The 13,811-nt window shown below is 40.4% G+C and overlaps 1 protein-coding gene across 1 annotated transcript in view; it reads right to left on the minus strand.

Moving 5' to 3' along the window:
- PMFBP1 (polyamine modulated factor 1 binding protein 1) overlaps window positions 1-13,545 on the minus strand; it is a 49,074-nt gene extending 35,529 nt beyond the window's left edge. Inside the window, exons 1-3 of the mRNA XM_077756315.1 lie at window positions 13,278-13,545; window positions 12,426-12,497; window positions 6,361-6,516 (exon numbers count right to left, since the gene is read on the minus strand). Coding sequence (XP_077612441.1) covers window positions 6,361-6,516; window positions 12,426-12,476 — 207 coding nt within the window. The 5' untranslated portion in view covers window positions 12,477-12,497; window positions 13,278-13,545. The remainder of the gene's footprint in view (window positions 1-6,360; window positions 6,517-12,425; window positions 12,498-13,277) is intronic.
- Between the last annotated feature and the right edge of the window lie 266 nt (window positions 13,546-13,811).

Raw genomic sequence — 13,811 nt, forward strand, 5'->3', positions numbered from 1 at the left:
GGAATCTACAGCAGGAACATTCCAAGGAGAGATAACAGCAAGAGTTAGGACCTGGAGGTGAGAGGTGCCTGGTGGTGTCTGAGGAGCCATTTGTTCTGGCTGGAGCAGAGTAGGGAAGAGTAGTACCAGGTGAGGTGAGAAACAAAGAGAGGTGAGGTCCTTTAGGGCCATGGAGTCCATTCTAAAGACTTTGACTTTTTCTTTCAGTGAGATAAAAGGCAATTGGAGGGTAGTAAACAGACAAGTGAAATGATATCCTTTAAAGCTTACAAAGGACACACTGGCCAGTCTACTGAAAATCAACTGTATTGAGGCAAAGACTGAAGCAGAGAGACAAACAAAGAGGCTGCTACAAGAATCAAGGCAAGAAGGGATGGTGGCATGGACCAAGGTGGAAGTTGGGAGAAATGGTTGAATTGTAAATATATTTTGAAAGTAGATCCCATGGGATTGGCTGCGGTGCTAGGTGGTGGGAGATGATGATGATCCAAGGCTACGACTCCAAGGTTTTGGTCTGAGTAACTGGAGAGACTGAGGTTTAATGAGATTAATTCTGTGTGAACTGGGACTGAAAAAAGAGAAAATCTTCTCTAGTGAGAGTGAGTGGTGTGGCTCAGATAAGAGAAGGGAAGATCAGCCCAGCTCAGAACCAGAAAGACAATAGCTAATTGTGTCAGTGCATTCCGAATTAGAAGACTGAAAATGGACCACTATGATCACCGGCAAAAGAAATCCACAAAGACAAGCCAAACTCTTGGCCTGATCATCTGGTGTATGTGGCTGGAGGGAAGTTAATGATGACTTCTTTCTTAAGACAAACAAAGCTGAGTTTTATATATACTCTGTGCAGCTGTAATTGCTAATGTTTTTAGTTAAGTACTCTCATTCTTTTCAAAATAAGATTGTTGCTATTCTTGGGGTGCTTTTGCTCAGATCCTTATCTCATGGTTCGTGGGTTCGGCCCACATTGGGCTCTGTGCTGACAGCTCAGAGCCTGGAGCCTGCTTTGGATTCTGTGTCTCCCTTTCTCTCTGTCCCTCCCCCTGCCTCTCTCTCTCAAAAATAAGTAAATATTTAAAAAATTAAAGAAAAAAAGAATGTTGCTATTCTCACAACTCATCGATGAATGAGGTTCAAAGAGAAGGGATTTGGGAGTGGTGTGTGTGCATGCATGCATGCCGACATACATGTATGGGGGATGTTCTCAACAGCTCAAGTCTCTGTCTATTAGGCAGGTAAGCTGGAGGGTTGGAAGCTACTTGGAAAAAGACACGGTCAAGAATAAATACTCAATGTGGCTAGAGCCAAAGCAAAGGGGTGAACATCCTGGGATAGGGTTAATTCAGAGGGCTTAGTTTAGTGAAACAGATACCCAGCAAAATTCTTATTAAAATTTTCCCAAATTCTGTTTTTCTTGGCTTTGTTGAAGTGATTTGATTTCTGAAAATTAAAAAACTGGATACCTGGTCCCTTCGGTACGTGTGTGTTAACTGTTGATTTGGCCCTGCCTCTCCGCCGATGGATATATATGACCCAGCTGAAAACTAACTGTGGTCTCTTCACTGTTCAGTCTTAGTTTTGCCTTATTTCCATGTCCCTGTTTCCTCTTTACCACACAAAAGAATGAAAGAAGCACTCTTTGTTCTTTGTTGTGTTTTTTTTTAAGTCAAACTCGTTCTTTAGGTCTTCCCCTCCTAGAATGTGGTACATCATCTATTCTTAGGTGTGTTCATAATTGTTCTTTGGCTTGAAGCCTCCTGTGGGTAAAGAAGGTCATTTCCTATGTGTATAAAGCTCAGCAACCTGTCAGTGATACTGGTGAACTGTTACTTCCCATTTCTCTTCCTCAGAGGTCATGCTGAATCTTTTGGGTTTAATTTTGGTTTGAGGTAATATGATAGGCGAACCAGATGATGAGAGTTCATTCAAATCTTCCAGTGCAGGGCAAACATTATACCTGACCCAATTTGTCTGGTTATAAAGATCCAAGAACTGCTCCTATCTGCAGAGAAACTAGAGTTTCCTTGGATGAGAATTTTAAACATTTGTACACTATAGATACCTATGTGTTTAGAAGAATCAATTTTCAAAGTCTTGGAGAAATGCCTGGCCTTTTTGAGACCTATTAAATTTCTACTTATTTATCCGTAAGTATTCAAAAGATTATTTTGTCTTAATTCTAAATGGATAGAAAATGACATGCTATGGATTAAGTCTGCATTTCACTTATAGATGTGCTAAAGAGCAGTATGAGAAAGGCATCAATGCATTTCCTACTGCCTCTTGGTCTTTTTTTAAAGTTTTCTTTCTAGTGAAGACATAGATATTTTATTATATTCTGCTTTGACCTTTAAACTGCAATTTGGAGAAAATGAGCAAGTTGGAAGTAATCTTCTGTAAGTAAGATTGGTTCTCGAAGTTACCAGAGTCGAACATGAGTCCAGAGGCTGCCAGGTACACACCATGTTTCTCAGATTTCTATCCAGGCCTTAGCTGTCTTAAAAGATGGACAGCGCTGGTCACCTGTAGGAACCTGTTGCCATATTTAGTCAATTTTTCAGCCCTACTTATGGTCAAAGAGATTATAGCTATTGCTCTTTCCTTGCCTATGTGGCTACTTGATCACAGAAGGAAATTAATTGGCCTGGCATGATTTGCCTTTTGAGAAGTCACTTTGGTTTCTACCCAATACTTTGTGCTTTTCAAGTTGATGCTAATTGATTGATGTTAAGTTCTATATTTTCCCTGATATTGAAGTTAAGCTGACAGGTCTATAATTACCAGGATTGTCCTTTTTCCCTTTTTAAAAAGATGAGCACTTCATTTACCCTTTTTCAGTCTACAGGGACTTTCTTTATCCTCTTGAGTTCTCAAAAATAATCGCTAGCAGCTATGTAATAACACCTGCCAATTCCTTAAGTACTCTTCAAAGTATGTCATCAGGTCCTGCTGATTTGCCTAAAGCCGGCTTTTCAAAATACTTTTTAACCATTTTATTCCCTATTCTAGTTTGCACGCTCTTCTGTCTCAGGTTGGGATCTCTCTGATAACTGGATCCCTGCTGCTTTTCCCCCTTCCTTTAAGAACTGAAAGTCTCATCTTTCTCCAGTCATTGACATGAACTTCTTTATTTTTGAGGTGTTAAGTGAGGTATTTTGCCTGTAACTCTGGTTTAGCCTTTTATCACTAGATAAGTTTATCTGTTACTTGTTATATCTTCAACAAATTACATTTCTTGTCCTTTCTTGTATTGGAAGAGTGTAAAACTGTGTATTTAAGTGACATGCATTTCTTTTGGGTACATCTTCATGGTTCAGACATTTTTCTCATCAGTGATCTCTGCTTACCAGAGATTCCCTTTAAAGAAAAAAAACCCTCTTTATTTTGGAATAGCTTTAGATTTACAGAAAAATTGCAAATGTAGTATATAGAGTTCCCATATGCTCTTTACCCATCTTCTCCTAAAGCTAACATTTCACCTAACTATAGTACAGTTGTCCAGCTAGAAAATTAACATTGGTAGATTACTATTAAATTACATACTTTATTCGGATTTTATCCATTTCCCACTAATTTTTTTCCTCTTCCAGGATCCAATCCCAGATTCCACAAGGCATTTAGCAGTGCCATGTAAAAAATTTGTTTTCTTTTCCAGGGACTCAAAGTCATATTTCTGTGCCATAATTTCCATCAAGGATGTATTAGCCCATATTCAACTAGTTACTTTTATTTTCTGAAATCAAATTTCTTGCCTAGTTTTATGCTAAGAATAGTGTCCTTCGTCCACTTCAGAGATGAGTTTGATAATCTCATAATATCAGGGTGTTCTCCCCGGGGTCATACCACTGGAGCCAAAGGGGCCTGGGAAATTGCTCAGAAAGACCTTTCTTTTTCTAATTTGATCATTCTTTTATTATGATATCTTTGTTGTTCTTTTCTCCTTTCATATTAATTGAAAGGTTCCTGGGCAGGTTCAGGACTACAGTGAGGCAAGTGGGATGCAAATCTAAAAAAAAATTTTTCTTAAATTTTTAATGTTTTTTATTTATTTCTGAGAGAGAGACAGTGTGAGCAGGGGAGGGTCAGAGAGAGCAAGACACAGAATCTGAAACAGGCTACAGGCTCCGAGCTAGCTGTCAGCACAGAGCCTGACTTGGGGCCCAAACCCACGAACCTTGAGATCATGACCTGAGCCGAAGTTGGAAGCTTAACTGACTGAGCCACCAAGGCCCCCATGGGGTGCAAAGTTTAAGAAGCATTCAGTCTTCAGCTTGGCACCTGAAGGTGAGTGCCCTGTAAAATTTGTTCCCTAGGTACCTCATTTGCTTTACCTATCTCTGCTCCTGGGTTTTGGAGCATAACATATTCTTGATTTACTAGGTTACCCACCCCCTGCCTACCATCCCTGTAGTTACATGTTAACATATGATATAGTATTTTAATTTTCTCTCCTAACTAGTTTTGAACTATGACCTCTGGCTTATTTCTCCAGAACCTTGTTAGATATTAGTCAAAATTTTCAGAAAGTCTTGGGTTTCCCCTTTGTTCCCATATTACACTTCCTTGTAGAAGGCAGATCTTGCAGGGATTTTCTGAGTGGATGAGTATAAGTCTACATCTAATTGTGTGTTTGTACGCACAGTCTCCAATTTAAATTCTGCACTAAGTGCTAGGAAAAAAAGAGTCTGTTTTAAAGCTTATTTCAAGCTGTTAGACCTTCTTCTGGGCAATTAGAATAATAAAATGCGATTTAATACCTTTCTCCTTCCGAGTTGCTAGGTACATTTATAAGCCACATGGCTATCCCTGACTAGAGGAATAAATAAACTTGTGACAGCTATGGTGAAAATATCCAAAAATGTTAATATTTAGAAAGAAGTAAATTATAATAGTATTCTTCCCGAGATCTATTTATGAAAACCAATGGATTTTTCTATGTTTGTGACCTCTTAGAGAAAGGACAGTAACACTCAGTAAGATAAGGTGGAAATGCTTTGTTGGTAGCATTTTTAGGGCTTTGTAGAGGAAAAATCTGTGGTTTCTACAGGAAGGTAGTAAGTCCGAGAAGAAGTCTGTTAGGCACAATTAAGAGAGACCAAACCACAAAAGGTGGAGAAGACAGTGGAGTCTTACACAGTAGCTAAGGCCAACTTGGGAGTCTAGCAGCAGGTCAATGCAACCAGTCCCTGCTTCACGTTTGCTGAGCACTCAAGTCCCTAAAAGGTATGAAGACTGCAAGTAAGGCATTCTTGTAAACCCCAAGTTTTCAAAGAGCTATGGGAAAGTATCTCCTAGCCAGCTTCTCAGCTTCTGGGGATAAATTTAGAGACTAGTTTATAGAGCCTAGAACTAGAGTTTCCAAAAAAGAGAAAACTTCAGGCTTAAATGTTGCCTCAGATGACGAACTGCCTACAGGTAAGTATTAGTTCAAAAAAATCATCATGCCAGGAGAAGATGATCATGCCATTGTTCATACATGTGCAGGACAAGTGTTACTGAGTGTCATGGCTTACACACCTCCAGAAGTAGCTCTGTGGCAAGGGACTGAGTGTTCAGTAGTAGTGGAAAGTGATCTTGGTAAACTCAGGTAGGCGGTTGGAGAAATGAGACAAGGAAGGAAGTGTTATCAAGCTAGTTACACGGTGGGCAGCTGGCACAGGATCCCACTAAGGAACTCCAGGACAGAGCAAAGAGCATGCCTGGGGTGCTCTATGACTGAGGAGCAAGAGACAGAGGTTATTTGACCATTTCCCCATCAGTCATTGGTTGAGGGCTGCTTTTGGGGGCATTAGCCATTCCACAATTCCACATTTGAGCTTCTCTGGTGATTGGGTTCTTGCAACCAGAAGAAAGCTTGTAGGCAGAGAGCTGCACATGTGGCAATAAAGATCACCTGCTACACTGATGAACAGTGACACCTCTGAGCAAGTGGGACAGTTGTTATTTTCACGGTTGACTTAGAAGTTTGTCTAAAATCCATTAGTAGATGCTACTCTCCTTATATAACCAGGGTTTGGTCTTTTCAGGTCTTTTCTGGCCTCAGATGCTGTAAATCCAGGTGTAAAAGGCCAGATAAGGAAAAGACAGGGCCTCAAATGTAGATGACCTTGGAGATAGATAAATGAAAAAATTCTGATGGCAGGGATGGGGTGTTGATGCACTTGCATGAGAGAGAGAGAGAGAGAGAGAGGGAGAGAGAGAGATAGAGAGAGAGAACATGTATTTAATTCTTTCTCATTGCCTGCTCAATAAATGCTCTTGAATGACTAGGGGCTGAATTTTCTATTACTGTTCCTGCCTAGGGAAGCAGAGGTGGAAGTCGAGGGAGAAGAGGTGGGTAGCAGATGCTGAGTCCCTTACGTGGTTGTCGCTCATCATCGCCTCCTCCACGCAGAGCTGGTTCTCCTGCAAGGTCTTCCCCTGTCTCTTGCAGACATCATGCAGGTTTTTGATGTCAACTTGCAGGCTCAAGAGCTTGCTGTTTAGGCTGCTCACTTCTCGGTCTCTCTCCCCCACCTTGGCAGTCAGAAAAAACAAAAGCATTAATTATAAACTATCAAGAAAATGCTTACTTTTGTTCACTTAACTGGTTGACAGAGACTTTAAATTTGCTGGAAATTTGTCCATCAACTCTTAGCTGTTATTACTCATCCAGTGTAACATTTACACAGTATCCATTTGCGAGGTGTCTGAGTGCTCTGCATTATTCAGACAATTACTTATTTACATTAATTAATCTTCACCAACTGCCGTGGGTACATCACAGACACTTTCCCTGTTTTTCAAGAGGAAGTCAGTGCCTAGAATAATTCCAGGCACCTAGCAGACTGTCTATAAATATTAATGGTTCTGCCACTGATGAACATAGTAAGATGTCAAATGAATTTGTCCGGACTACAGTGAATCAGTGATGGAGCTGATGTGGATTCTGAAGTATTTTAACTTTCCCTTCTATCCACTAATCCTAAAGACATCCCTCACCTGTAAACCTGGTGCTTTTCTGTGGAGACATACACCAATGAGAATAAAAGTAAAATCCCTGGGCTGATTGCATAAAATAATCTGTCTTTGATTACGAGTGAAAAAGATTAGCTAATTACAGCTAGGTCAGAATGGAGATTAATGATCGAGATCAAAATAAAAAGTGCAGAGCCTACTAACTTGGGTGGAGTTGGGGGTGTAGAGCTGTGGTAGGAAAGTGTGTGCCCCATTACACTAGGATGCCAGCGCCTACTCCCACTGTTGTGGGTGGCAACAGTATAGAAAGAAATTAGGAAGAAACCCTTTCCTATCATTGTGCAGACTTTTCATAACACTGAAGAGGACAGGTACTACCATCTCTGAGTTTTATTTGTTTATTTGTTATTTTTAATTTATTTTTTAAAAGTATAATTTATTGTCAAATTGGCTTATATACAATACCCAGTGCTCATCCCAAAAAGTGCTCTTCTCAATGCTCATCACCCATATTTCCCTCTCCTCCACCCCCCCATCAACCCTCAGTTTGTTCTCTTATTTAAGAGTCTCGTATGGTTTGCCTCCCTTCCTCTCTGTTTGTAACTATTTTTTCCCCTTCCCTTCCCCCATGGTCTTCCGTTAAGTTTCTCAAGATCCACATATGAGTGAAAACATATGATATGTGTCTTTCTCTGACTGACTTATTTCACTTAGCACAATACCCTCCAGTTCCATCCACATTGCTGCAAATGGCATGATTTTATTATTTTTCATTGCCAAGTAGTATTCCATTGTATACATAAACCACATCTTCTTGATCCATTCATCAGTCGATAGACATTTAGGCTCTTTCTATAATTTGGCTATTGTTGAAAGCACTGCTATAAATATTGGGGTACATGTGCCCCTGTGCATCAGCACTCCTGTATCTGTTGGGTAAATTCCTAGGAGTGGTATTGCTGGGTCATAGGGTAGTTCAATTTTTAATTTTTTGAGGAACCTCCACACTGTTTTCCAGAGTGGTTGCGCCAGTTTGTTTCCCACCAACAGTGCAAGCGAGTTCCCATTTCTTCATATTCTCACCAGCACCTATAGTTTCCTGAGTTGTTCATTTTAGCCACTCTGACCAGTGTGAGGTGGTATATCAGTGTGGCTTTGATTTGTATTTCCCTGATGATGAGTGACGTTGAACACCTTTTCATGTGTCTGTTGGGAATCTAGATGTCTTTGGAAAAGTGTCTGTTCACGTCTTCTGCCCCCATCTCTGAGTTTTAGATTTTCAAACTGAGCCCGGTACTTTTAGGGTACATGATTATCCAGAGCAGGCTCTTAGGCAAGGGTTCCCAGCATCTATTAAAGAAACACTCCCAAGAGAAATCAATCAGGAAATAAAGGAAGCAAGACAGGAAAAGAGGAAGAAACCAAGGAAGAGCACGTTTCAGACCAAGTCCTCAAGGCAGTTGCTTTCACCTGATCCTACAGGGAACTCTGGAGTGTAAGTAACACCTCAGGAGTTTGTCCTGATTAGTTGCAAAAGCTGGGCTGTCAGACTCATTATCAGTCAGTCAATGGCTAAGGGCTTCCCCATGAGATATAATCTCCCAAGGACTTCCAGCTCTCTGCTCTTATGAGCAAAGTGACCCCAATAGCCCAAGGGCAATTCTTCTAAGAGAGTTTCAGGTACAAAAGCACGCAGAAGCCATGGGTGCACAGAAATGGTAAAGTGATCCAAATGACAGTGCCCAAGGTCCCACAGCTGGTTAGCAGCAGAATGAGGAGAGGTCTGCTCTCCTGACCCTGTAGCCAGTGATCTGCCACCATATCCCACTGATTGCTCTGGCTTCTTAAATATATGAGCTACATAACACTCATCCCCAGGGGAGCTGGAGACCTGATATGGACATCATAAATCAAGCCTTACTGGACAGGTCAGTTTAAGAGACCTCTGCACAAGGCTGAGGGGGGCCAGAGGATAACCACGAGAATCGGACACTGCAATGTCAGAGTATTCGGAATTCAGAAGGTTTCCCAGAAGTGCTGCTGTCTCAGCTGATTTATTTCTTCATTTCCATTTAGTACCTGGATTTTTTTTTTTTTTTTACCACTTTACAGTCTAATTAGGTTAACGGCATGGCTCTGTCATTAAAAGGATTTCATTATCTCAAAACTCTCTCTCTTCCTCTCTTGCTCCTGTCCCTTGTTCCTCACTTTCAGAAAAATAACACTGGATGTCAACTGCCCCAAGCATGTAATTACCATTACAACAATTTACCAGGGACTCTCTTAAGAGAATGTGTGTAGAGCAGTTTAAAAAAAAAATGGTGTATGGACACTGTACTCTAACTAGAAAACAAAATCCTTGACCCGACGGAGGAGAAGTTTGATTCCAGTGCTTTAAATTCCTTTTCTCATTGCTGCCACACTGGGAATAGAGAATCGAGGCTCTCTGGGGATTGAGACCCTAGGGGGTCTCCTCCCCTCTTGCCACAGGACTCTTTCTTTGGCATCTATGAGCAGGTTAGGTGACAATACAATGCCTGCTTTATAAAAGTGTCACATGCCCCATACTCTTGCTTTAATGCTGAATATATGCATCTTAAGATGAGGACCATGTCACCGGATTGTTCCATATGGAGCCTGGCACACTGTGGACTCATTAACAAAGTAGCAATGATATACAACTTGAGCCTCTTCAACTTAAAAGCTAAATGCCCTCTCTTTGTCAGGCCAATAAAAAACCCCATCTCCCTCTAGTTTTAGATGTCTTCTGAGCAGAAGGCCTGCTTGCCCCCATTCTAATGCACCAACAGGACTTCAGAATTGGATCTTTAATGTAGATGATGTCATCTAATTTGGACATTAGCATTGACTCAGAGTCTCTGAGGCAATTTCTTCATTCAGAAAACAAGAGGTTTGGAATAAATAATTCTTTCTTAGAGGATTCCGCAAACAAACTGAATAACAGATGTGTTTTGTGGGATGTTGAATGAAATTTGCTTTTGAGATAAAAACTAAGGGTGTCTGTGTGGCTCGGTTGGTTGAGTGTACAACTCTTAGTTTCAGCTCAGGTCATGATCCCAGGGTCATTGGTTGAGCTCTGAGTCTGGGTCCATACTGAGCGTGGAGCCTGCTTAATTCTCTCTCTCTCTCTCTCTCTCTCTCTCTCTCTCTCTCTCTCTCCCCCCCCCAAATTAAAAACAAACAAACAAACAAAGAAACTTCCAACCATTCACTCCGAAAGTCCAAATCATACAGGGGTTTTTATTCATCAGAACAAGCGTGGAAATGGAGAGCAACAAGTTGACTCCCATGAATAGTGAAAGACTTTTTTACCATAGGCACTTGTAAGAAGAGGATGTGCTCACCTTAGACCTCCAGAAAGGCAAGGGTTTCTGAGGTTCCAGTAAGCTTAATTTCTTGCTAATATCTTGCACAGAGGTCACTGTACACTATTTCTAATCCGATCTACTTTATGAAGACTAAATTTCAGGCAGATGCCTTTTGAGTATCCATACATGGCAGGAATTGACTTCATCTGACATTTCATCAATCAAAGCTCTGTAACCAGTACTGGGACATGAGAGAAACTGAGACTCATAATGCTGACCCGCAGGCACCATCTGATCCTACCCTAGATCTGGTCATTAACAATGGCTGAAATCACAAGCCTCTGCTGCTGGGTGGGTTTTCACTTATAAGCCACACATTCAGATACCCTGGTTTTACTTATATGAGGTTGGAACCTGGTCACCACCTGAAGGAGTATGACATCAGCAGCAGCTACCGACCACAGGCAAAATGGTGAGTGCTGATACTGCAGTTGCAATCATGATAGTTATTGGAAGACAGATTATTTACTGAAGCAAATCTTCTGTATTGATTAAATGGATCTTTTTCAAAGAGCATGTTTTCTTGAACATACATTTCAAAAGCTAGGAAGAAATTTTGCTCTAGACTTCAAAGTATTGACAAATGGTCTCATGCTTCTTCTTGGGGGAAGCTGATGTGAAACTGAGGCCTGTGATTCAGAAGTATCCTCAGAAGTCAAGAACATTACAAAGATTTAAGATGGCAGCATTCCATGAAAGACTTGGCACTTGAACAAGAAAGCTTGGGTGGTGGCTTCCAGAGTAATTCTGGAGTCACCCAACAACACTATAAAGGTCATTGTCTTTGAGAAATTATCTTTTTCATCTGAGAATAAAGACAAAGCTTTAACAAACAATGGAAAACCACTTTTAACCACTACTATCATTCAATATTTATCAATTTCTAGTGAGAATTATGCTTTAAAAACTATCATTGCTTCAGGAACTTTTACATTTTATTGTGCAATAGTAGAGTTGACAGTGATATACAGTAATTTCAAGCACTGTTATCAATGTTGCTAACTTGATTCCTGAGTTTGCTTTTCCCTCAATAGAAACATTCCAGGTTTTGATTACTTATAATAGGAAGTAATGGGCACTTATGCAAGGTTTTGCCTGTGGGCATAAATTTTGGAACCTATTTTGTTCATCTACTGAAGGAGTATATTTTATTGTGTTCTAAAGTCTTTAAAAATTGGCATACTACCTAAATATATGGTTTAGGATACACATGGCATATGGCAGAAGTCAGCCTCCTATGGAATATAGGCTGATTTTTATTGGCACTTGGGCAGGCGCTACATACTTTCCTCTATCATATTCTTGGAGAAATTATTTCACGAGGGAGTAAGCTCCACGAGAATACAGATCTTTCTCTATTTTGTTCATTGCTTTTTGCTCACACCCTAGAACTATGGTGGTCCAAAGATGCCAGCTGAATGAAGAAATGCCCTTCTAGAAAATCTATGCCAGATCCTTGTTCCCTGAAGACTATGCAACAAATTCTGTACAGCTTCCTCCAGTAATGCAGCAGGAAAAGAGCTGAAATACCTCTTTGAGAAAGTGTTCATCTCTCGTTAGAAGGTCTATTAAAAAGCCTAAGTCATGTGGGACAATCCTATGCTGACCTAAACATTCCCATTAAATGCTTTCTGGAACAAGTGAGGGAAGAGATAAACAGAGTTTGACCAAAATGTTAGACTAATTAGAACACTCCATTTCCATATCATTCCAGATAAAGAGACAATGTTGGCAATATAAATATCTATTAAACACTTCCTATGTCCTGAGCACTGGAGTTTTACATGCAGTATCTTACTTAATCCTCACAGGAAGCCTTTGGAAAGGGTGCTAAAATTATTCCTATGTTCTAAGTAAGGGAAAGGAAGCTCAGAGAGGGTAAGTAACATGCCCAATATTATAGTGCTATTAGATCACGACCCACTTTGCTCAAGTCTGGGCTCTTAGATGCTATGGTCTGCTGCCTACCTCTCTTTGTGATATTTTGGGATGCTTATTACTGGAATTTTGAATCATGAAACTTGAAGTAATTGTAACAAAGGTTCAACTCCATGTGTGTAGAAGAGTTAGGAGCCTTACCTCATCTTTCATTTCCTTGGCACCTCTCAATTCTCCTTTAAGCTTTAGCATTTTCTGAGTTTTGTTATAAACCTGCAAAAGTCCAAGAATTTAAGATGGCAAAAATCGAAATGACTGTGGCCCTTTAAAGATTTTCCCATCTGGATGTGTGCTCTCAGCAGGGAGCCTGGAAAAATTTCCCAAACTGTTAGCAATACCTACTTGTCTGCCCATCTGTGTTTTCAAAAATGTGTTAAAACCTTTACCAGAAAGACAGGACCAAAGATTTACATCTTTTCCCCAAAACCAACAGTTGGTGGGCTAAAGAGTTTCTGAATTAATAGTTTCTTGGAAAGCAAAAGTTCTGAGATGATCTTACTTTCTAGATTTCTCACCATTCAATGGCTCAAATATTGTTAACATTATGCACTAATTATGAACCAGATAGAATATCCACAACCCGACTTCATTCTCAGGATAATCCAGGGAGGTAGATATTATTACTATCCTTGTTTTACAGAGGAGAAAACTGAAGTCCAGAGAGGCTAAGTGACTTACCCAATGTCACACAGGCTGTCTTACTACTCTACGAGGTGCTGCCATTAACTTATAACTATTAATTTGGAAATATATGATGATGTGTTTTTTTCAAAGCATCAAGTTACTGTATATTGGTGCTTACAAAGTTATGTAGAAACTTGTAGAGTGCTGACAATTACCTACATAAAAAGCCTCAAGGAAAACCAAAGATTTTTGCACATGGATGTGTATAAGATGATGTGTTTGAGGTCATAATGCACTGACTTATTAAAATAATTCAATTTATTATCCTTTTCATTCTAAGACTAAAGGAGATTTCCGCCAGGCACTTACCTGAAGAACAATTCCAAGAATGAGAAGCTATCAAAATACTCATTCTTTGTAATGAACCACATCCCCCACCCCTAGTATAAGCCAAGAGGAAGAAAGAATGCTGGTGAGACATGGAATTTGGAATGTTTTAGGGGTTGTATTCTGATGTGATGCATTGTTTACCCTCTTTAGTCTTCATGCACAGAGTTGCATCATGGGAGTGGGGATGTAGCTCAGGCTTCCTCGGTAGGGAGAGGCCAGGTGATGCTACAGTGACAGACAACCCCCAAATCTCATGACTTAAAACCATGAAAGTTGACTTCTCACTGTGCTACATGTCCTTTATGAGTCAGCTGGGGATGCTCCTTGTTGTCCTCAGCTGGTAGAACCTCTGTCATCTAGTATACTGCCTGTTGCCATGGCAGCAGAGGGGGACATACAGGTTCTTAAAGTGGAAGTGACACACTTCACTTCTGCTCTCATTTCATTGGCCAAAATAAGTCACAGGGCCATGCCTAACTTCTTCATTTATCCCCTAAAGGAAGTATTGGTGAC

Source organism: Crocuta crocuta, unplaced genomic scaffold, assembly GCF_008692635.1.
Source record: "Crocuta crocuta isolate KB4526 unplaced genomic scaffold, BGI_CrCroc_1.0 scaffold388, whole genome shotgun sequence".
Lineage (NCBI taxonomy): Eukaryota > Metazoa > Chordata > Mammalia > Carnivora > Hyaenidae > Crocuta > Crocuta crocuta.